General features: G+C 38.6%; 1 protein-coding gene across 1 annotated transcript in view; it reads left to right on the plus strand.

Moving 5' to 3' along the window:
• adgrb2 (adhesion G protein-coupled receptor B2) overlaps positions 1-26,272 on the plus strand; it is a 695,462-nt gene that overhangs the window by 401,360 nt on the left and 267,830 nt on the right. The window contains 1 exon segment of the mRNA XM_034161569.1: positions 1,865-1,967. Coding sequence (XP_034017460.1) covers positions 1,865-1,967 — 103 coding nt within the window.

Consider the following 26,272-nt stretch of genomic DNA (forward strand, 5'->3'; position numbering starts at 1 on the left):
ACCTTGCGTAAACTTGTTTGTTCATAGCACGGGGTCTATGACCACTCTGGGAGTGAGCAAAGTTGAAATTCTATTGGCAAACTAATAAGTTGGGGATAAGCTCCTCTAGCATTTTGGTAATACACCACCAAGGAGCACCATAATAGTGGCATAACTCCGCCGAAACCTTAAATAAATGTCTCTGTGCATAGTACAAAGTCTATGATTAATACTGGTGCAAACAGATGATTTATGTGACAGAAAAAAGCGCAACTATTGTGCAACTCTGATGTAAACCCAGCATATAGCCAATGTAAACGCCTTTGTGCATAATGTGAAGTTAACTAATCTGGGCAGAAACTCAGTTCAAGTTACCAAACTGGTGATTTAAACATTAAATCTGCTCATTTACCATTATTGGCAGTGTGACATCTTATGATATCAGTATTCCTTTCAAGGGATCCTGTCATCTGAAATAACCAATCCAGTCAATGGCTGCACATAGCACAACTGGCCACTTAGACTTGTGTGAAGCACGTTGAGGCAGCTTTGTTGTGATTTGGTGCTATGTGAATGAAATAAATTGAATTAAATTTTTACTAACTTTACCAACCCCTAGAGCAAGCACACAGGCGACAGTGGTAAGGAAAAACTCCTGATGATTTAAGGAAGAAACCTCAAGCAGACCAGACTCAAAGGGGTGACCCTCTGCTTGGGCTATGCGACCAAAACATTTGATGATACAAATATACAGGAAATTTTGGGAGTCTATGCTGTTGAATAGGATGGGACGCTTGAAGAAGATGACACCCTCTACCACTTTTGGATGGAGCCTCACCTCAACAGAGGGGGGAAAAAAGATTCAGGCATCAGAAAGACAACAAATATATTATAATTTGTCAGAAAATACTAAAGTGATTGTGGCCACTAGCCCTAAGCTTCACTAAAAGACCCAGACTTTAGATAAAGTTAAGGCCGTGACCCACTCTGTTTACTAAAAAAAAAAAAAAATTAGAATGGTAAAAAACATATTACCATACTATGCCATTATGCTAGCCATACGAAAAGGAATATAAGCTGTCTTAAGTCTGGACTTGAAAGTCTCCACAGAATCTGACTGTTTTTTTGATGCAGGGAGATCATTCCACAGAACAGGAGCACAATAAGAGAAAGCTCTGTGACCCACAGACTTTTTATTCACCCTAGGGACACAAAGTAGTCCTGTACCCTGAGAACACAGAGCCTGGGCCGGTACGTTAATTAGGTCAGCTAAGTAGGGAGGTGCTAGTCCGTGAATACTTTCATAGGTTAATAGCAGAACCTTAAAATCTGATCTCACAGGGACAGGAAGCCAGTGAAGAGATGCCAAATTAGTTGTAATTTGGTCAAATTTTCTGCTTCCTGTCAAAGATCTGGCAGCACCATTTTCAACCAGTTGTAGACCCCTAATGCTGGACTGTGGTAAACCAGAATAGAATATTGCAGTAGTCGAATCTAGAAGAAACAAATTCATGAAGCAGGTACTCAGCATCAGCCATAGACAGGATGGGTTGAATCTTCGCTATACCATGTACCTGTCTGCTGCCTGGACTTTTCTTTGCTTGTCATAGGGAATCATCTTATTGTCACATGCACCTTGAATTTAGAAACAAGTCCTGCCTTTATCTCATCCACATATGTGTGGTTGAAGTTACATGTAACTTGCAATGACATTTCAAAAGGGAGTGGTGGCAATCAAGGCTACTTGTGTGAATGTCTATGCGTGTGTATGTTTAACGGTATAATCCTTTACGGGTTTCATTGGTGAAACAAAAAGAAAAAAATGCCAGTCTGGACCATGCAGCACAATTCTCACAACACAACATTGTTCTTTGTTTTGTTACAGTCCGCCTGCTGTAATCAACTCTAAGATCCTCACTGTGACAGTACGACCGGAACCACAATCCACCGAGTCCATGGTGGTGGTGGAGCTCTCACCAATTTTTAATGTAAGTTTTGAAGCAAGACAAAGAGGGAAAAAAAAAAAAGTATTTCTTCATGCAAACATCAGTCTTTTTTCATGCAAATTTACATACTTCTGCTGTAGAACAAACGGCTCCACAGGAGCTTTTGATACGATTCGGCTCTTACTTCCAGCGGTAGTTTATGGGAATGCAAGGAAGATCACACTTTCAGATTCATTGTCTTAATTTTGCCAGCCATTGTAGGGATTTCCTCTAATTAGCTCACTTCTAGCAACCAGCTGTCTTCTGTTTTGCCAAGTAATATCTAAGTGTCTTACATGCACATTCAACAACAACAAAAAAAAGCTCTACAAGAACCATTTTCAAATCCAAGGGATTGCAAGTTTAATCTTATATTCAGCAAACAATGGAAACTGAATTTATTTAAAGCATTAAATGGCTCCTCCGTCCCTGCTGACCCATGTTTCCTGTGTTCCGTTGGTAGTGCTGCATGCTATAAAAGCTCCATAGTGCTCAGCAAAATGCCTGAATAAACGTGGCCCTTTTGACTTCCATATATCCAAGTGTCCCCTGATACCTATTGGTTTTATATTACAGTGTCCTGTGTTATTATAAATGACTCGTGGGGTGTCTTTAGTGGAAAGGACAGATTCCAAGTTTAATGAGAGACACTCTTCACAACTGCAATAAGATATGGCTTTCATTAAGCATTCTTCTGTGTAAAGGTGGGTATACAGTTCTCAAAATAATGGTGAATATTTAATGGTTCTCTGCAGATAAAACAAAATGCACATTGTACATGAGTGTATACAAATATCTTGCAGTGAGAACTTTATTTGACATTGTGTAAAGATATCCAGTAATTACAGGTTCCTACTTAAAATTAATGTTCTGGCCTGTTTATGGTCAATTAAACGTACACAAGGATGTCAAGAGCTTGGTGTCTTGAATCATCTTTTCAAAATTTAAAGCATATTACTTTTTTCATACTGACTGGTAACTACAGCACATTTTAATTAAACTATATATATATATATATATAAATAATACCCCCTTCCCGCCTTCTCCTTATAGCCTTGGGGCTATAAGGAGAACAAATAAAAATGCAACCTTTGCTTGCTTGAGCCAATGTACCAGCTACATTTTCTTGTGGCCACAGTAACATGAAATTGATCAGACTTTCACCAAATTTAAAGTAAACATCCTAAATGGGTGAATCTCAGTAGAGTTTGTATCTAAGCATGATTGGGTTGACACCATTGTAGGACCACCAACTTTTCTGAGAAGTGTATTGATTATTTTTGGCCAATATAACTTCAAAAAACTTAACCTGAATTTCACCAACTTGAAAAAAACTTGAACTGGAGATCCTAAATAAGCTCATCTTAGAAGAGTTTGTGTTTGAGCATGGTTGGGTTTGGCCAAGATCTGTCCATTTTATTGAACATATTGGATATTCTAGGTTCTCACCCTGTTCATGAATGTAAGTGCAGATACCCTATGAAGGAACCTCATTTCGGCCACTAGTATCTGTGATTTTTGTTATTTGGTCAATAAAGAAACATAAGTGTAGGTGAGGATAAGAGATAAGTCAACTGGCCTCGTCTTTCTTCACGACTATGGGTCTGTTATACCATCCGCAGTACCCACGACATAGCACCGATATTTTGATTGCTCTCTCACTCCATCTTACCCAAACGTGTGAGCAAGACCCCAAGATACTTGAACTCCTCTCTTGGGACAAGAACTGTCATCTTTCCCAAGGGGACATTTGACCCTTTCCCAACAAAGGACCATTATCTCAGGTTAGAAGGTGCTGATCCTCATCACAGTTGCTTCACACTTAGCCTCAAACCTGCTCAGTTTGCACTGGCGGATACTGTTTGATGAATCCAACAGAACCACATCATCAGAAAAAGCTTTAATGCTTCTTGGCATTTCATTGGACCTGTTCCCTGATTGTCAATCTCATTATTTTGAACCTCACAACCATATTTTGTTATTGAAAAACAGTTCAGACATTTGTGGTGTAATACTAAAAGAAGAACCACTCCTGATGCATTGAAGTACAATTAGCTGTGTACAGTACCATTACGGTCTGTAATTTTGCCCTCCACATCTGCATTGCTTCATAATGCTGCTGATGCATTGTAAACCAGCACTGCTTGGCTTTATAATACAACCCCTGGCAAAATTATGGAATCACCGGCCTCGGAGGATGTTCATTCAGTTGTTTAATTTTGTAGAAAAAAAGCAGATCACAGACATGACACAAAACTAGAGTCATTTCAAATGGCAACTTTCTGGCTTTAAGAAACACTATAAGAAATCAGGAAAAAAAGATTGAGGCAGTCAGTAACGGGTTACTTTTTTAGACCAAGCAGAGGAAAAAAATATGGAATCAGTCAATTCTGTGGAAACAATTATGGAATCACCCTGTAAATTTTCATCCCCAAAACTAACACCTGCATCATATCAGATCTGCTCGTTAGTCTGCATCTAAAAAAGGAGTGAACACACCTTGGAGGCTGTTGCACCAAGTGGACTGACATGAATCATGGCTCCAACACGAGAGATGTCAATTGAAACAAAGGAGAGGATTATCAAACTCTTAAAAGAGAGTAAATCATCACGCAATGTTGCAAAAGATGTTGGTTGTTCACAGTCAGCTGTGTCTAAACTCTGGACCAAATACAAACAACATGGGAAGGTTGTTAAAGGCAAACATACTGGTAGACCAAGGAAGACATCAAAGCGTCCAGACAGAAAACTTAAAGCAATATGTCTCAAAAATCGAAAAATGTACAACAAAACAAATGAGGAACGAATGGGAGGAAACTGGAGTCAACGTCTGTGACCGAACTGTAAGAAACCGCCTAAAGGAAATGGGATTACATACAGAAAAGCCTAAACGAAAGGCATCATTAACACCCTAAACAGAAAAAAACAAGGTTACAATGGGCTAAGGAAAGCAATTGTGGACTGTGGATGACTCGATGAAAGTCATATTCAGTGATGATCTCGAATCTGCATTGGGCAAGGTGATGATGCTGGAACTTTGTTTGGTGCCTTTTCCAATGAGATTTATAAGATGACTGCCTGAAGAGAACATGTAAATTTCCACAGTCATTGATGATATGGGGCTGCATGTCAGGTAAATGGCACTGGGGAGATGGCTGTCATTACATCATCAGTAAATGAACAAATTTATGTTGATATTTTGGACAATTGAAAGGATGTTTGGGGATGATGAAATCATTTTTCAAGATGATAATGCATCTTGCCATAGAGCAAAAACTGCAAAAACATTCCTTGCAAAAAGACACATAGGGTCAATGTCAATGAGCAGATCTGATTTGATGCAGGTGTTAATTTGGGGGATGAAAATTTACAGGGTGATTCCATAATTTTTCCTCAGAATTGAGTGATTCCATATTTTTTTTTCCTCTGCTTGGTCTAAAAAAAGTAACCGTTACTGACTGCCACAATCTTTTTTTCTTGATTTCTTATAGTGTTTCTTAAAGCCAGAAAGTTGCCATTTGAAATGACTTTAGTTTTGTGTCATGTCTGTGATCTGCTTTTTTTCTACAAAATTAAACAACTGAATGAACATCCTCTGAGGCCGGTGATTCCATAATTTTTGCCAGGGGTTGTAGTATGTGAAATGCAAACATTTCTGGTGGCACTAGGTAGAGTGTGACATATCCTTCAGCAAAGGATGATTTCCATAGAGTATTTTCTTTACATTACTGTTACTATTCACACTCAGTTGCACTCAATCAGTCGACTTTGAGTGTGACTGTGCACAGATAAGGCATGAGCATATTGGGTGCTCCGAGCAGCTTTTTGTAACTTTGAAAACATACAAGTAACAGTACTAATTCCTACATCTCTTATACAGCAAACATATGTTGTTGGGCAGCCAAACATAGACAAGACTGTGTAATTAATTAACTCCCTTGTTCATGGCTCTTTTCACACTTGTAAATGTAATTGAATTCACTTAGAGTTCAAGTTCAAAAGGGAAAATATACACATAATAGTCATGTTTTACTACTACTACACAGTTGTACAATTTAATTGAAAAAAAAAAAGAGGAAAGAGAAAACTTTCCCAGATGGTGTTGGATAAAATTGAGTAATGAGTGGAAAACACATTTTAATTTCATCTCATCAAACTACACACCAAAACTGTCCACAAGCTGGCCAAATTGTTCTTCTGCTGATCTGTCCACATCGGCTGATGTGATGCAGTGCTGTGGCAGCAGCTGTATTTGGCTTCACTTTCACAAAGGAAGGAATGGGGGCGGTGGGGGGTGGCAGCACTGTGTCCCTGTCCATGGTTGTATCTTTACCAAGATGACATCTGCTCCAGTCACTTCCTTATGCACATGTTTGTGATGTCCCAACACTGGACCAGTAAACCACATGCTGAGTGTCACTCCAATCCACATCACCTCTTCCAGCCATACTTCATTTTTCCTGCACATGCTGCCATTGATTCATTGTGCTGCATATCCTTGCATGTTTGGACCTGTTATCTGTAATCTTGAAGCATATCTCAGGGAATTTTATCTCTGGTGTTCATTTCTAATTTCACCTCAGTTTGTAAGAGTTTTGGCATTCACAAGATGTGCTCAATCTGTGCATTGCCCCCTTTAACATCAGTGACAGCTTGGAGTATTTTGGGGTAGTTACTCTGATGGTAAAGCTTCCCATTCTTCTTGGCAAAAAGCCTCCAGTTTCCGTAAATTCCTGGGCTGTCCTGCATGAACTGCACATTTGAGATCTCCCCAGAATGGCTCAATGATATTGCGGTCAAGAGACTAAGATGGCCACTCCACAACCTTCACTTTATTCTGCTGTGTCCAATGACAGGTCGACTTTGCCTTGTGTTTTGGATTGTTGTCATGTTGGAACATCCAAGTATGTCCCATGCGTGACTTCCAGGCTGATTAGTGCAAATTTTACTCCAGTATTTTCTGATAACATGCTGCATTCTTCTTGCCATCAATTTTTACCAAGTTTCCTGTGCCTTTGTAGCTCACACAACCCCAAATCATCAGCGATCCACCTCTGTCCTTCATAGTAGGAAGGATGTACCTTTCATCATAGGCCTGGTTAACTCCTCTCCAAATGTAATGTTCATGGTTCTGGCCAAAAAGTTCAATTTTGGTCGGATCACCCAAATGACTATTCTCTGTGCTGTTTGCTGTATTGTAAGTGGGATACTTCATGGAATTTGTGTACTTATGGCTTTCTTCTGGTGACTCGACCATGCAGCCCATTTTTCTTCAAGTGCCACCTTATTGTGCATCTTGAAACAGCCACAACTTTTTTTTTCAGAGAGTCCTTTATTTCAGCTTAAGTTATTTATGGTATTTTCTTTGCATCCCGAGCCATTTTTCTGGCAGTTGTTGCTGAATTTTTTGTTGGTCTAGGCCGTGGTTTGGTTCCAACAGAATCCCTCATTTTCCACTTCTTAATTAGAGTTTGAACACTACTGATTGACATTCCCAGTCCTTTATACCACATTCCTGTTTAGTACAGTTCAATTACCACGTATTTGAGAATTCTTTGCTTTCCCTATGACTCAGAAATGTCAGTGCAGCACTGGATGACGATGCAAGGGTCTGTCAGGAGCTCAAAAACTCAGTGATATTTATACACACACTGCAGGAAAATAGATCACAGGTGAGGATAGGTTACCTTTTTTTTTAGCCATTCAAACCTGTTTGTGTCAACTTGTGTGCATGTTATCAGGCCAAAATGACCAGGGTCTGTGAACTTTTGATAAGGCCATTTGGGTAGTTTGTTGTCATTATGATTTAAAAAGAGTAAACACAGTTGTTGATTGGCTGCACAGAACCACTAACCATAAATAAAGCTTTTGTGTTTTTTGTGTTCTGTGAAAATGGCCAAAAAAAAAAAAAAAAAAGAACAAACAAACAACCACCACCCAAAAAAAATAAATAAATAAATAATAAAATAAAATTTTGTCAGTTAATTTCAGTTGTTAATATACATCATTACTGCATTTCAGGGCTACAGTATGTTCCAAACATAGTTGGGGTGCTAAAGCGTTCACCACTGTGTAATGTTGCCATTCCTTGGCACAACACTTCGAAGATATTTTGGCATTGTTTGGATTCCAAGTGATGTAGTGTTTCAGGTGTCCTATGATATGCAACGGTATGCGGCTGTTCCATTTCAAAAGGTTACGCACATTCTCTATTGAGGAAAAGTCAGGACTGCAGGCAGGTCAGTCCAGTACAGCCATCATCTTCCTCAGCAATGCCTTTGAAATGTGTGCATAATGTTTTGCTTTGTCTTTCTGAAAAATGCATGAACATCCCTGAAAAGAGATCTTGAAAGCAGTGTAGGATCCTCTAATATTTACTTTTCTGCCTTAACACACTGGCTTGCAAAAGTATTCGGCCCCTTGGTATTTCACACATTTTAATTTGTTTATGGCATTTCAAATACAAAAAAGTAATCAGGCTTCTCAATATAAAAATTTCTCAAAGAAGAAGTTACAGCTTCTGTGACTGTGATTGGAGAAATTGTGCATAGTGCATGCTTTGTATCCCTAGTTACACAGCTTCATGATGAAATGGTATAGAGGAAGGTTTTATTAAAAAGAAGACCTGAAAGTTCAGCTACAATGTGCCAGAAGGTACATCTGAGATGCAAGCCAAGAATTATTTTTTTGGTGAAAGAAAACCTTCCTCTGTACCATTTCATCATGAAGCTGCATAACCGCGGATACAAAATGCCAAACATGCCCTATGCACATTTTCTCCAATCACAGCCAGAGAACCCTGTAACCTCTTCTGGGTTGTCTGGATGTCTTGGTGGCTTTCCTCACTCTTCTCCTTCTTGCACAGTCACTCAGTTTTGAGAACTGTCTGCTCCACACAGATTTACCACAGAGTGCTATACCGTTTGTGTTTCGTCATAACTGATGCAAATAAAGTTCAAGACATATTCAGTGACTTGGAAATGTTCATGTATCCATCCCCTGACTTGTCTGAAGAAAACTGACAATTAAACTGATTAATTACAGGTATTATACCAAAGGGGCTGATTACTTATGCAACCCATCATCTTGGCTTTTATATTTTTAATTAATTTATATCAAGTTTCAGAGATTTACTTTCAGTTTGAGTCTAAGGAAGATAATTTTAGAAATTTTTATTTTGAGAAGCCTGATTTACATTTTGTATTTGAAATGCCATAAACAAATAACATGCATGAAATACCAAGGGACTAAATATTTTTGCAAGCCACTGTACCTCCATTTTGTAATGCTTGACTAAGGTTTCCCAAAGTAATCCCTTGCCTAGGTTGTTATATCAGCTATCGATGAATGAGTGTTCTTGATACAGATCAGAGAAGTGTTTAGCTTGGCTTGCACCTTTGCCCTTTACAGAACAAAATTCATCCATATTTCTTCAAACATTGAATGATATTATGCAATGTAGAGTGAGAAATATGCTAATTCCTTCCCATTTCATTTGAGGAACATTGTTTTTAAGTGTTTCCATTCTCATGGATTTATTGACAACCTGGAGATCCTCTTTCCATCTTTGCTCTGAAAAGACTTAACTTTTAGTGAATGCTGCTTTGTACAAAATCATAATTGCAATCACTTACTGTGTAAAGATTTGAAGGGATTTGCATATTTCTCCCTACACAGTGCAAAATATCATTCAATGATTCAATGAATCAGGAAGAAATTGCTTAAAAAGGGCAAGGGTGTAAGCTTAAGCTTATCACCCATGATACAGTGATGTGTAAAAGTTTGTGCACCCGTTCACCTTTTAAATGTTTAAAACTTATGACAAAAAAAAAAAAAAAAAATCAGGCTTTTCACATTATAGTTTCTAAAATAATGCCTGTTAAAACTCACAGTTAAAGGTAATCTCTACATCATGAATTGAAAAAAAAAAATCTAAAAGCCAAAATGATGGTGTGAATAAGTAAGTGCAGCCTTTAGTAGAACAGATAGTTAGCAGTACCTGAACTTTCAATTCTTCGAGAAAATCCTTCCTCTCTGCCATTTCTTGATGAAGCTGTATAACTGGTGATGCAAAATGCAAAACATGCACTATGCACAATTTATCCAATCGCAGGCACAGGAAAGAATATCTTTAGGGTTGTTTTGTTGTTTCGGTGGATTTCATCACTAGTCACTTTCTTGCAAGATCACTCAGCTTTTGGAAACTGCAACCTCCTGGAGTGATTTTCTATAGAGTTGCCTTGGAAATTCCCATGTTTCCATCCCTTGACTTGTCTGAAGAAGACGGGATGTTATAATGATGGTTCACGTGAGTTTTATATTAAAGGGTGCACTTATTTTATGGCATTTATATTTTTATTTCTTTTAATTCACAATGTTGAGATTACTATTCACTGTGAGTTGAAGGTCATCATTTTAGAATTTTTTTTATTTTATAATATAACATTAATAGTCATTTTCATTTGAAAGGAGTTGATTTAACACTATGACAGACTTAACTTCACCACAGTGCTTGTTGAACAATAAGTGTGAGACCAAATGTATCCCAGCAGACTGCTTTACTTTACAAAATGTACTTTGTAAATCAGTCCAAAAATGGACTTTTGAGATAGATTGTGATCCAGTTGGTCACACATAGTTGAAAAAAAAAACAATTCTTAAACAATATCTACATGAAGTAAAGGTCTTTTGTGATTCCCAACACCAACATAGTTCAGTTCTTCTAGAGTAACGTATGTCTCCTGATTAGGATAGATATTCACAGCCAATATTCAGGAAGCCTTTTGCACACCAAGTGCAATTCTCAGATGGTTGTAAATACCTACAAGAAAACCACACGTGTCTGAGAGTGAAATTAAAAAAGTCTTGAAGCTACGCACCAATATTACTGTCCATAAACGCTGCTTTTGGAATTATATACAAGGAGCCCATATTGAAAGGTATTTATTAATGCAGTGCTGAAAATCTGCAGAAGTCATGCAAGGACAAGGGCCCCACTTATGCTGTGTCGTAAGTCAAATGGCATGTCCTCTTAACATCCAGGAACAACTAGGAAAGAACAAATAAGCACCGTCGTGGTCGTCAAATCTGTCGGCTACCTTCTAATCTGTATTTTGTACATTGCATCATCTGTTTGCGTTTGGTCTGGCCGTGTAGACATTCCAGATTTCACATATTCTTGGAATCCCACAATCAATCGTGAACCACTCGGAAGCGGAGGTGACCTTGCCTTTGGAGAAATTAATCCAGACTTTACATCTACTTTAAACACTGCTCAGAAAACATTCACATTGGTGTTCAGAATTTTTTTTATTCCCCCCCGACTCCAAATGTAATTTGTTGCAGTGAGTGGGCATCATCTTTACCATTAGGTGGCGCTCCTCCATTTTGGTTGAGCAGAGGTGAGCCCAGTTTGTGTCATCAGAGTGGCACAGAGAGGGATCGGGTTTTCTCATCTTCAATGCGGTGGATAAATGGCACCTCTGTTGTGGGTACTTGATCGAGTTAACAAGGGGGTCGATCAGTCTCACTCTCAAGGTCCGGGAACTTATTGAGCACTCGGTTATGTTTCTCAGACTGAGACTGGAGTTCCTTGTTATGTCAGCTTGATCAATCACAATCTAGTTGTGGCCAAATGAAGCGTACAGGTGATGGAGACATATGATGCTTTCATCAGCGTTGATAATCGGTGAATCATGTCGTGACCAATCAGGTGAAGATAATGATCCCGGCCTTCATTACCTCTGCCAACGAAGCTGGAGGAGGTTATGTTTTTGACCCAGTTTGCTTGTGAACAGCTGGAGCCCACAATTTTTTCATATGTATCGTTATGAAAATTTTTACTGAGATTAATATCCTGATAGGCAAGATGTGATTCAGCTTTCAAGGTCAAAGTCAGGAAAAATCCTGTTCTTTAACACAATCTATTTAAAAAAAATTCATAACTGTCAAAAAGAAATTTCTTTCATATTTGATATAGTTATGTAGGATGATATCCAAAGTTTGATCTGGCTCTGATCCAGATTTTGTGGCCAATTAAATTTAACATTTTAATGTATATTTTACATACATATGCCCGTCACTCATGTTTTAAAGTGAGGTGCAGACCAGCACTCACCATCGCCTGACAAAGTTTGTGGATTTTGTGGACATTTAATTTAATATAGAAGAGCACATTGGTGTACATTTTGTATGATATCTCAATCAAAAGTGCATCAATTGCTCTTATTTGTAACAGTGACGTTAAAACTCGCACTCTCAATGAATAGACTAAATTTGATCTGTATCTGATCTGTATTGTGGATTTAGCAGCTGTTTGATTTCAACATTTAAAACAGTCCTTTTGATGTATCTTTTGTACATTTAGCTCGTGAAAAGGCAGCACAGTGGATTATTGGTTAGCACGGTTGGGTCACAGCAAGAAAGTCATGGGTTCGAATCCCACCTGTGGCCTTTCTGTGTGGAGTTTGCATGTTCTCCATGTGTTTGCGTGGGTCCCACATTCAAAGACATGCAGGTTAGGTGGATTGGAAACTGCATTGTCCGTAGGTGTGCATGTGTTTGACTATATGTGGCCCTGCGGCAGACTGGCATACTGTCCAGGGTGTACCCCACCTCATGCTCTATGACTACTGGGATAGGCTCCAACACCCCACAACCCTTAATTGGAGTAAGCGGTTGAAGATGAGTGAGCAAGCTTGTAAAAAATCAACTCTTACAAGACTTTTACCTTGAAATTTTTTTTCCCAAGATAAAAATTTATCTAATTTTACAGATTATTTTCAAGCCATACTTTGTATCTGTGATATTACAAGAGTAACCTATACATCACTGGTAACACAGTATATAATCATCATCTGGAGCAGCTCTTGATTTGCCAAGCACACATTTAGAAATATTGTTTTAACCGATCTAGCAAGCACAAAACGATTACAAAATGCAAGCAACTGTATAGCATAGCCTCACTAGGCATTTGTGCTGAAGCAAGCAGATGCAGAGACCTTAAGCAGGACCAAGGGAATGCAGCAGATTAGTGGCACCATTAGATGGCATTTGTGCCATGTTTATGTTCTTGCTGTTGGCACTGACTGTGCCTGGTGCAACATTGTCCCTCTTCTGTACATGATTAAGCAAATGCCTTTGGAATTAATTTATGCTATTATGTTTCCAAGTCAAAACATTGTATTTTGTGTATAGTTAATATATAGATTGAGTACTGTGAAAGTTCATTGCAGGTGCCATTGCATAGTATTATGTGCACATGCAGGTTATGCATTGCTCCTCCAATGCCTATCTCTTAGTGTTATGGTTGTTTACTGTAACTAAAGCATTCAGATGCTTTCTGCCATTCGGTACTTGTGACCTCAACCTGCAGCATGGTATTATGCACAAAATGACTTCCTGTTTGTGTCCACCGCTCTCCTTCCATTGCTGGTGCACCTTGTACCTGCAGCCACAGCAGAAATTTGCTGTTCTGTCCTCCGACACTGATGCTTTCTCCATTTTCCGTTCTCTCCGCCAGTCTCCATCCTACTCTTTCATTGTCTGTTTGCCTCTCTCATCACCCATGCAGCATCACTCTGTCGTCTTGCAACAAGCTGTTCTGTCTCACTGATTCTGCCGAATGGTAATAACAGCTTATCTTCTCTATCCCCTCTCTTATCTTGCAGGGTACATTGCTCCTCAGTGTGTTAGTCTGGGACTATGGCAACCGTAAGTGACTGAATAATTCTAATCCTCTGTGTATGATATGGGGATTGTTGTGCAGTAATGCAAATTCCTGTTTATCTAATTCTATGTGCTTGAGGTCAGACTGGTTCCTTGAAGTAAGTATCTGAAAATATTGTCACAATTTTCAAAGTGTTAAAGTTTTAAATGGGAAAAAAAAAACAAAAAAAAAACAATAAAGTCCTTCCATAGTATTTATTTGAAAATGCCATTGAGCCATTCATATTTTTAAAATAGCCATATTACAACATGGCTGCCAAGGTTGGTATGGCCAAGCATATTTTTCAACTCAACCAGAATTACTTCGGCACGGCAAGGGTGCTGCTGAAAACTATGTACCACTTGGTTCGATTCCCAGTCATGCTACCTGTCTGGGTCCTTGTATAAGACATTTCACTCTTATCGCATCCTACCACATTGTAAATGGGTACCATCCTTGAGGGAAGTAACGATGATAATTCCCCATTTATGGGGGAATTGTAGACTCTCATCCTCTTCATGCCATGATATACAGTAGTGTTCAGAATAATAGCAGTGCTATGTGAGTAAAAAGATTAATCCAGGTTTTGAGTATATTTCTTATTGTTACATGGGAAACAAGGTACCAGTAGATTCTGACAAATCCAACAAGACCAAGCATTCATGATATGCACACTCTTAAGGCTATGAAACTGGGCTATTAGTAAAAAAAAAGTAGAAAAAGGGTGTTCACAATAATAGTAGCATCTGCTATTGACGCTACAAACATAAAACTATTATGTTCAAACTGCTTTTTAGCAATCCTGTGAATCACTAAACTAGTATTTAGTTGTATATCCACAGTTTTTCATGATTTCTTCACATCTGCGAGGCATTAATTTTGTTGGTTTGGAACCAAGATTTTGCTGGTTTACTAGTGTGTCTGGGGTCATTGTCTTGTTGAAACACCCATTTCAAGGGCATGTCCTCTTCAGCATAAGGCAACATGACCTCTTCAAGTATTTTGACATATCCAAACTGATCCATGAAAACCTGGTATGCGATATATAGGCCCAACACCATAGTAGGAGAAACATGCCCATATCATGATGCTTGCACCATCATGCTTCACTGTCTTCACTGTGAACTGTGGCTTGAATTCAGAGTTTGGGGGTCGTCTCATAAACTGTCTGTGGCCCTTGGACCGAAAAAGAACAATTTTACTCTCATCAGTCCACAAAATATTCCTCCATTTCTCTTTAGGCCAGTTGATGTGTTCTTTGGCAAATTGTAACCTCTTCTGCACGTCTTTTATTTAACAGAGGGACTTTGCGGGGGATTCTTGCAAATAAATTAGCTTCACACAGGCGTCTTCTAACTGTCACAGCACTTACAGGTAACACCAGACTGTCTTTGATCATCCTGGAGCTGATCAATGGGTGAGCCTTTGCCATTCTGGTTATTCTTCTATCCATTTTGATGGTTGTTTTTTCATTTTCTTCCGCACATCTGTTTTTTTTTTTTTTTTGTCCATTTTAAAGCATTGGAGGTCATTGTAGATGAACAGCCTATAATTTTTTGCACCTGCGTATAGGTTGTGCCTCTCCAATCAACTTTTTAATCAAACTATGCTGTTCTTCTGAACAATATCTTGAACGTCCCATTTTCCTCAGGCTTTCAAAGAGAAAAGCATGTTCAACAGGTGCTGGCTTCATCCTTAAATAGGGGACACCTCATTCATACCTGTTTGCTCCTCAAACTTGACGAACTCACTGACTGAATGCCACACTATTATTGTGAACAGCCACTTTTCTACTTTTTATTTACTAATAACCCAATTCCATAATCTTAAGAGTGTGCATATCATGAATGCTTGGTCTTGTTGGATTTGTGAGAATCTACTGAATCTACTGGTACCTTGTTTCCCCATGTAACAATAAGAAATATACTCAATCTGGATTAATCTTTTAGTCACATAGCACTACTATTATTCTGAACACTACTGTATAGGGCTAAGCACCACCCTGATGGAACTCAGTGCATGTATAGAACTTCTTCGTAGTGAAAATGGCTACTTTTGGACACTAAGAACATCCATATTGGCCGATTCTGTGCAATTTAATATGCCAGAATAGCAGCCAATTTTCATTTTTTGTTTTTCATCTTGAAAATTGAAATGGTTGAGGCTTTGTATGATCCTGCTTGGACCAATATTTGAAAGATTATTTCAGATTTCTGCAGCACTGTCTGTACCCATGTCAACCAAGTCACTAGAGAGGAACTAAGCGTATACACATCATATACTTTTTGGAATCTTTGTGATCAGACAAATAATGTGGTATAGTTTTCAATATGATTGGAGCAACTGTTAATTTTAACACCTGTGTAATTGTTGTTCAGATGTCTCCTACCTGGCTGCCTATTGAAAATTGGCTAATCAGTTTTGTTTTAAGTAGTATTTGTGCGGAATTTGTTTTTTCCATTGCCATTTGCAGTCCTTTGTACATAGTGTTATCTGCTGCACTATAAACCAAAACAAGTTATCAGAACTCAAAAACATTGAGGCAATTCAATTTCAATGTATTTCATTTATAATCGCACCAAATCACTCCAAAGCTGTCTCAAGGCGCTTCACACAAGTATGGTCAAACCTTACCAACCCCTAACACCCTATTTTTTGGGGGGAATTTTTGACTTCATAAACTTTAAGTCAGTTGTTCCCAGAACTTAAAAGTTTTGATTATATGTCACTTATTCCTCAGGATTATAATTGTGTTCATTGAATAGAAGTATTTCCCTTTGGCTGCTCCAGTGTTCTTCACTCGGGGTTGCCACAGCAGATCCGAGGTGGATCTTGCATGTTGAATTGGCACAAGTTTTATGCTGGATGTCCTTCCTGATGCAACTCGACATTACATGGAGAAATGTGTCAGGGGTGGGGTTCCACAACCAAGTTCACTCACCACTTGACCACCAACACTGCTAAAGCATTCATCAAGTCAACTCATATAACACACACACACACACCACACATATAAATTACTTAATTTAGTCAAGTCGTGCTTAAGTTATGCTTCAAAGTATTGCCTAGTTACTGATGTTGCCCTGATGTACTCCGGACAGGCACCGGAGTACATCAGGGACTTGATCCAGCCTTACAACCAAAGCATTTTGCAAAAACATCAAAGTTTCAGAGTGTTTTTTAATCATGGCTAAAGCTTTAAAAAAAAAAAAAATCCTTTCAGTATTTGTCAGGAAAAGTGCTTTAATTCTACAAAGTGAGGAATTTGCTTTGAAACATAGTCTTTTGCCGAGCAACTCAGACATGCCTCACACACCTTATTAGTCTATTGTATTGGTAAAATTAAATAAATGGTCTACATTTATATAGCAGTTTTCCATCTGCATCAGACGCACAAAGTGCTTTACAATAATTCCTCACATTGACCCCAATGTGAGGGTGCTGCCATACAAGGTACTCATTACACACGGGAGCAACTACAGGATTAAGGACCTTGCCCAAGAGCCCTTAGTGATTTTCCAGTCAGACTGGGATTTGAACAGTGGATCCTCTGGTCTCAAGCCCAACACTTTAACCGCTAGACCAACACCTCCCCTATTGAATTATTATTATTTTTTTTTATTTTGTACTTTTTTTTTTTTTTTCAATTTTCAATATATATTCGGTTTGTCAAGATTTCGTCTGGCTTTGGCAAGTGATTGTTATTGCATTGTGTGGTTAATGACAATTAACAGCAGTTTACAACTGCATTATACATATACATTCCCTGTTGCTCCCATCACCAGGCACATGTATGAATGTATGAGGTGAATAAGTGCCTGTATTGTTTGACACAGTGGACTTCATTTATAGAAGGTTTACAAGTGAAAAAACATGCAAACATACATATGACTGCACTCCCAAATACACTTGCATGCTGATTTGCAAAACGTGCATGATGAGGATTGAATCTTTAAAATGCACAAAATACTGTCTTTTGTCATTTTGGCCATTTGCTTTTATGCATATGCAACCCGAAAGGGTTTGTCCACATGTGCGCGCAAAATTCTTGGCAGGAATATGCAAATAGGGGAGGTTTGTTCAAGCAATGAGATTGATCATTGTTTAAATGAAATTTAGCAGGTGCTGGTTGCATCTGGATTTTGGCATTAATTTATCGTGCTTGATAGACTGTTATTCCAGCAGCAAGCAGCCGGTGTGGCCACGTCACTCTGATCGCTTCCTCTGTCTTTTATGATGAAATAATGCTGAATTTATGTGGACATGATTGTTGTACTAAAGCTTCGGATATCTGTCATTGAGATAGATGAGGACTGGAGTGCAGTTTGAAGCAGAAACGGAGGTGATAATCCGTGAATCGTGGTTAATGATGCATGCGCAGTGAAGACAGGGCCGACCAATTTTTAGGGGAGGGCCGTTTGGTCGGCGACACCGGCCCTGTGTGTCTCGGATTCATGTGTTCAAAAATGGCCAATCCTGAACTCTGCTCTGAAATAAGCTTGCCAAAATGGGACAAAAAATCCAAGAACTGGTTGTAAAAAATGTCACGTGTGCACCCAAACATCGAGAAGTCATGGTGAATGCACACGTGCAGACGCAGCGACGGATGCTGACCCATGAAGGCGAACCAGCGTGGCATATATAATAAAACGCAGTGTCGATGTTACAGTGCTTTTCCATTTACTTGTCTGTGCAGAGCAGTAAATCTGGACTGGAGGCGGGCAGGCGTGTGCTGTTAAAACAGGGACAGAACACTCTGCATGTGGCAGCCAATTGTTTGCTGGAGGATATCACCTCTTTCAGCCTGGCTCTCAGTAAACCTGAGCCACGGGCTTTTTGGTTTTGCAGGAGGCAGATGCAAGGTCAGGAATGCATAAGATGGAAACAGAGTGTGGCGTGCAGACTCGGTAGCTGCTCAGCAGCACTTCAGGAGACAAAAGAAAACGAGCACAGTGATGTGCAGAAATGAACGTCACAGAGGAGCCACACGTAATAATAAATTTTATGGAAAAAAAAAAAAAATCTGGCAGCTGTGGTTACCTGGGTAATTACTGTATGTAAAAACTACACTGAAAATGTAAATGGTTTTATAAAAAGTATTAATTTTACAGTTTACACCCGTAATTTTCAACAACAAAATTTAAAAACAGATTTAATGTTTATGTGTTGAATTGGTATGGCCATGCTGTTATCAAAACATTTTTTTTTTTTTTTTAATCTACACACAGTCCCTTCAGCTGCTCTCACTCAGGGTATCCACAGCAGATCCAAGGTGGGTCTGCATGTTGATTTGGCACAAGTTTTACACTGGATGCTGTTGCTGACACAGCATCACATTACATGGAGGAATGTGGCAGGGGTGGGGTTTGAACCAGGAACGTTCCGTACTGAAACCAAATGCATTAACCAATTGGCCAGCACCCCATTTAGCTCTGTCTTATTGATTAATAATTATTTAATTGCAAAATGAACCTATTCTTTATTTTTGCATGCTAATAATTACGATGCAAATATGGAACAGATTATTTGTCTATTTAGAAGATAAAATCTCTGCAAAAAAGGTCACCTTATGTTTAAATATCCTCAAAATGAGATTTAAACAGACACATCACCTCTTTTTTTCAAGCCCATAATTTCCAGTATTTTACTGTATTTGTGAAAATTCTTGTGTGAAGTCGTAAACAATGCTAAAATTCAAATTGACAGAAGAAAACAAAAAACATTTTAACTGTATTGTAAAGTTTTTGGTATTACGGTTTTTCTGTGTTTAAACTAGTCATTTGTAAATTCGACAATGGTATATGGATTATTTTAACATATTTGAACTGTTCAATTCACAGCTCAGCTTCGTTCCACATTTTTTTTTCTTCATGTCACAATTTTACAGGATTTCCCTGTTAATTTCACAGTTTTTAGAGTATACATTAGGGCTGTTCATGTTATATAGTGAAAAAATAAAAGTTGTGACAGACTTTGGGCTACATTTTTTTGTTCCACTTTGGGATTTATAGGAACTCAAGCAGATAAGATTTAGAGTCCCCCAGAATGACACATTTTCTGCTCCCTCCGCTGGCAAGGCAACATCACCCTAACGGGACAAGACTGATGCCATTATTTTTCTTTTACAGGTTCATGTGATGGCTTCTAATCGGAAAAAGTGGTGGTTGATTGGTCACCCAGAGAAGAACATTACTGGAATTACTGGATTACTACATTGCTTGATTGGGAAAATTGTTGCTTTGTGGGGGACAGTGGTGGGCACAGTCCATTATCCATTATCGGATTATCCTTTTAGATAACTTTAAAAACCATTATCGGACCAATTATCTTCCGATTAATTTTTGTCTGATAATTTTTAGACTAATAAAGTTGAACAGCAACAAGCACTGTTAAAATTAGTTCAGCACCTACCTGTTAAAAGTTTTGTAACAGATGTACAGTTTACCCTCTGCAAAAGAAGAGTGATGTTTCTATGAAAAACATCTCTATCCTCTGCAGATAAAGGAGAACTGGTTAAAAAAAATAAAATAATTTTCTTTAACACCAAACTGATATGCTGGCAATATCACCTAAGTCATCCAGAGGCATACATTTTTAACTTATGGTTCAAATTTTAACCAAACTAATTTTGGTTATTTAAAATTTAAGTTATTTAAAATTACTGTCATGTCTGAAGTTTTATAAAGTGAAAATATCAGATATATGTTTTAGTTTTAAAGTAATGTGCTAATTTTTAAGGTTTTGTGAGCACATGCTGTGCCAGCAGTGCATTATGGGTAGGATTATGTAATCTCAGTATGCTCACGACAGGACAAATGCATTTCAGACACACTGTTCAGGCTCCACGAACAACAGCATTAAACTCTAGTGCCTAAAACTCTCGTGAATATATATTTGGGTTATAGACGTTGTTATTGTATTTGCCTTTGTTAAATTCCACGCATTTCAAATGTAGCAGACACGGATTATCTGTAATTTTGTTTTGGCATGTTTTTCAGGGCTCTACTGCCATCTACTGGCCAATAGTGTTCATGGCAGTATTCACCCTAAGTACTAAGCGTCTGGGTACCAGTAAATGGTAGTGTTCTACTCATTTTGACCCCGGTTATATCAGATGGTTGTCAAATCAACTTTTTGGCTTTGCAAATGGCTTTTTTTTTTTTACAAATTAAGTTTAAAAACAAAACAGCAGCAAAAAAAACAAAAAACAACAACATTACAAGACAGCTCTGCAGTGTTTGCACAGGCACAGTACGAGAGGTTGGATGCTTGTAGCTTTTCAGCAGCAGGATAACCCCACGACGGCTGACCAGAATAATATCAGGTCAAAATCAAAAATCAAAACAATCAAATCAAAATCAAAACAGGTTTGATTTTCATTCGACCATACGATCGGCGATCAGGAGGTGGTCGTCAGATGTTAAACGCAGCTTGTTACTCCACGATGCAGAACCTTAAACTCGGTCCAAAAAATTCTTGCATGAATGAAAAATCATCTGAAAAAGGGTTAAAACTCGCACAGTGTAAAGCCAACATTTATGTAGACAGTACAGAGTGCACGTTTTACAACATCATAAAATGTGCACACGGCACTAATAAATTGAGCGCACATTCTCTAAACATGCAAAACATTTTGCATGTCACTTTTAATTCTAGTAAAAGCCACTGTGGCGTTAAAACTCAAATTCAGTTTATTATTAGTAGTTACAAATGTACCAGAGACAATATTGGAATTTATCAGTTATCTGTAACTTCCGATACATTTTTGGGTGGTTTATCATTTTTTCTTTATCAAAGATAACTTTTCAGTTATCTGATTATCTGTTATCGAAGTTAATGTTTTAGGGTTCCCATGATGCACTGTTTCTTTCTCTTTTGCTCTGTATGCACCACTCTGCATTTAATCATTAGTGATCGATCTCTGCTCCCCTCCACAGCATGTCTTTTTCCTGGTTCTCTCCCTCAGCCCCAACCAGTCCCAGCAGAAGACTGCCCCTCCCTGAGCCTGGTTCTGCTGGAGGTTTCTTCCTGTTAAAAGGGAGTTTTTCCTTCCCACTGTAGCCAAGTGCTTGCTCACAGGGGGTCGTTTTGACCGTTGGGGTTTTACATCATTATTGTATGGCCTTGCCTTACAATATAAAGCGCCTTGGGGCAACTGTTTGTTGTGATTTCGCGCTATAAAAAAAAATTGATTGATTGATTGATTGATATTTATCTGTGGGGGAGCCCTAAACAATGTCCGATTACAATAAAATTTGATACAATATATTTATTAGTGGAACAAGAACAACATGTGGTCCAAAAGATTTGTAACATTTGACATTTTGAACAGTTCTAGTTTATATCGTATCTAGTGTGTGTATATATCTCAAAGTAGAGTCTGCAATTTGGTAGAATTAGAATGTGAAGTTGATATGACAGATATTTTTCTAATTTCCACAGTAAGGTATTCCTGTCATTCTATGTCTCAATATCATCTTGTCATGATAATGAATGGCTTGGTAGAATTGGAGACTGTACTGATAGAGTTTCCGATCAGAGATTCTACTAGTAGAATCTCCAATTCTTCCAGATCGCAGTCTCTACTTTGAAACACACACACACACACACACACACACACTTAGTCCAATTGAGGGTCGTGGGGGCTGGAGCCTATCCCAGCAGTCACAGAGCGAGAGGTGGGTACACCCAGGACAGGATGCCAGTCTGTCACAGGGCCACAAACAGACAAACACATTCACAACCACTCGCACTCCTATGGACAATTTAAAGATTTCAGTCCACCTAACCGGCATGTCTTTGGATGTGGGAGGAAATGGTGAGGACATACAAACTCCACAGAACGTGCAATTTACAAAAGCTCTGATTACCAGACAAACTTTATCACTGCACTACAACCACTGTCTTATAACAGGAGCATAAAATGGCTAAAATCAACAAGATGATAAACTTAAAAAAAAAAAGAGAAAAAGCATCATAGTAACTGACAAAACGGCATTTGTTGTGATGTTTTTGGTGATATGTAACTGAAAATGGCATATTTCTGGCGCTGTTGGCTTCTCATATTACCACAGTCCTGCAACACACATGTTCTGCCAGAAAGTGTGACATTCAGATCGCCTGCTGCATGATCTGATGGTCCTTTTCACATGGAGCAGCCTGCTGACGTGCGCTGTGTGCCCTCAGACGTGGCTGTCCGGCTCACATGTGATCATGTCTGTAAATACATATCATAGCTTGTCATGCAAGTGTGCTCTCCAACACACACACACCACACACACCACACACACACAGTGTGCAGGGGTGGGGGGGAACGACACATGCACGTCACATGTGTTGCTTTTTGCAACGCCACACTCGCAGAGGCACTTAGACAAATTCATATCCAGCTCGAAGTGATCGTCTGTCACTATTTTTGTGCTGACAGTGCGAATGACTACACATTTTGTCCAGCAAGCGGTGTTGGCTGTTCGTGTGTGTCACCTGGAATTTGGCCGACACCTTCCGCGAGAGGGATCAAATGGGCTCTCACAGGGCACTCTGTCTTTCAGCCACTGGTGTGCGCAAATAATGGTAGCGACAGGTGTACAGGTTTGGAGGCAGCTCCGATTTTTCACTAATGGCATGCAATTCCTCCTTTGTGCGCTAGTCAACTTCAATTGTGTTATGTGTGAAGGGCATTCACTTTTCTTCTAATTTACTATATCTCTCAATTTTATCCTCATTTTTTTGTTAATTTGTAAATGCTTGTACATCATTTAATTTCTTCAGTCAGTGCATTCCAAAGCTTAACTCCATACACAGAGGGACCGTCTGTTTCACAGTAATAGAATTCACATTAATCAAGTTTAACCTCAGTGAAAATTTACTTAAATTAAGATGTCAGTCTGCAGCTGGAACTCATGTTCATAATAAACCATTTCAGGCATAAGTTACATGTGCATTGGCTAAAACCTAACAAACTCAGTGGGTGGTGTCTTTCACCTGACATTAAATAGTGAACAGCATAGAGCAAGTGCCACTGCTCATTTCTGCATTTTCCATTTTTATGATCATCGCCCACACTGTGGAACTGCCATATATATTTCTGCTCATCTGAACATCTGTGGTAATACTGAGCTTAAAATACACTGTGATTAGATGTACTGCTGGTACATTCCTGCTGTGAGACAACAGAATTCAATTCAAAAAAGTTCTTAGCCTCTCCTGGAAAAGTATCTGGAGACCCAAGATTTGATCTTCTTCCATGACGTAATAGTGAAGCTTAAACCTTGGTGCACCAAGCCATAGAGTGCATCCAGAAAGTATTCAAAGCACTTCACATTTTCCACATTTTGGTATGTTACAGCCCTATTCCAAAATGGAGCATTTTTTCCTCAAATTTCTGCACAAACACCATGGAAAAGTTCTTTTTTTTTATTTTATTTTTCCAGATTTATTAAAAATATAAAAAACTTTGACATCATATGTAAATAAATATTCACACTCTTTGTTCAATGCTTTGTGATGCACCTTTGGCAGAAATTGCAGCCTCAAGTCTTCTTGAATATGTGCAACAAGTTTGACGCACCTAAATTTGCAGCATCTCTCAAGTTCCATCAGGTTGAATGGGGAACATCAGTGCACAGCCACTACCAGATCTCTCCAGAGATGTTCTGCTGGATTCAGGTCTGGGCTCTGGCTGGGCCACTCAAGGACAGTTGTCCTGAAGCCACTCCTTTGATATCTTGGCTGTGTGCTTTGGGTCATTGTCCTGCTGAAAGATGAACTGTCACCCCAGTCTGAGGTCAAGAGCACTCTGGAGCAGGTTTTCATCTAGGATGTCTCTGTACATTGCTGCATTCATCTTTCCCTCAATCCTGACTAGTCTCCCAGTTCTTGCTGCTGAAAAAAAAGATCCACACATCATGATGCTGCCACCACCACCATGCTTCAATGTAGGGATGGTGCCTGATTTGTTCAAAACATGATGCCTGGCAAAAATGCAAAAGTGTTCAATCTTTGTTTCAGACCAGAGAATTTTGTTTCTCATGGTCTAAGAGTCCTTCAGGTGCCTTTTGGCAAACTCCATGTGGGCGGCAGTGTGCCTTTAAGTGAGGAGTGACTTCTGTCTGGCCACTCTACCATACAGGCCTGATTGGTGGATTGCTGCACAGATGGTTATCCTTCTGGAAGGTTCTCCTCTCTCCAGAGGAGAACCTGGAGCTCTGACAGATTGACCATCGGGTTCTTGGTCACTTTCCTCACTGAGGTCCTTCTTCCTGATCGCTCAGTTTAGACAGGTGGCCAGCTCTAGCAAGAGTCCTGGTGGAACTCAATTGAATCCATTTATGGACAATTCCTTTGACTTCATGCTTTGTTTGTGCTGACATGCATCGTCAACTGTGGGACCTTATATGTAGACAGGTGTGTCTTTCCAAATCATGTCCAAAACTGCATTTACCACAGGTGGACTCCAATCAAGTTGTAGAAACATCCCTAGGATAATCAGTGGAAACAAGGTGCAGCGTAGCTCAATTTTGAGCCTCAAACACTGTGGCACAGACAGTGAATACTTATGTATATGTAATTTATTACTTTATATGTATAAATTTGCAAAAATCTCAAAACACCTTTTTCCACATTGTCATTGTTGGGAATTGTGTGTAGAATTTAGACGTTAAAAAATAATTTCATCTATTTTGTAGTAAGGCTGTAACATAAAATAAATGTTTAAAAGTGAAACATTGAATTCTTTTTTGATGCACTGTAGCAGTTGAGAGAGACAATGTTGAAAAATAATGCAAGAATATTTGTTCTGTGAGTAAAGAGGCCAAGAACTTTAAGAAATACCCCTATAAACCACCAAAATCCTAGTTTAAAAAAAAAAAAAAAGAGTACAGAGTATATGGATTGCATACACCTCAAACATCATGTTCACAAAACATTCACTTTGATGCATCAATACACTTACTCATGTATAAAAGCAAACTGTAATGAAGGTGACCTGAGAAAAAAGCAATTGTAGATACTAGCCTTCATAACTCTGATTTTAATCTCCATTTTTTTCATAACCCTCTGGTAGGAAGGGGTATATTTTTGATTTTACAATACATTCATTTATTCATATGTGAAGGTATTTTTTTTTTGTTTGTTTGTTAAGTATAATGTCCATGTTTTGGTATAAATGTTCACAACATCCGCAGGTTTCGAGAATGTGTGTGTCACAGTGCCTAGAAAATATTTTGGCTCAAGCTAAAAAAAAAAAAAAAAAAAAAAAAAAAAAAGAGCCAAAAACACAAACAAACAAACAGAAAAAAAGTAAAATGGTCCATTGTTTCAAAAAGGCTTCAATTTTTTTAATTGAGTGGACTGTTTGGTGGCAAGAATGGGTTGCCAACATCTTTGGCCAACAAAGTAATGTAATATATGAAAATTATATATCAATGGAAAAAAAAAGATTAAAACATTCTAAACAAAAAAAAAAATCTCTGAGTGCATGAGGAGAGAACTGAGTGCGTGAACGTGTATGCATCTATTGGTTGAAGTAATTGTTGAAATCTTGGCATCGCTAATTCGTGTAGAGAACTGAAGTAATGTGTTAATTGGTTTTAACATTACA

Source organism: Thalassophryne amazonica, chromosome 20 (assembly GCF_902500255.1).
Source record: "Thalassophryne amazonica chromosome 20, fThaAma1.1, whole genome shotgun sequence".
In the NCBI taxonomy this organism is placed as follows: Eukaryota; Metazoa; Chordata; class Actinopteri; order Batrachoidiformes; family Batrachoididae; genus Thalassophryne; species Thalassophryne amazonica.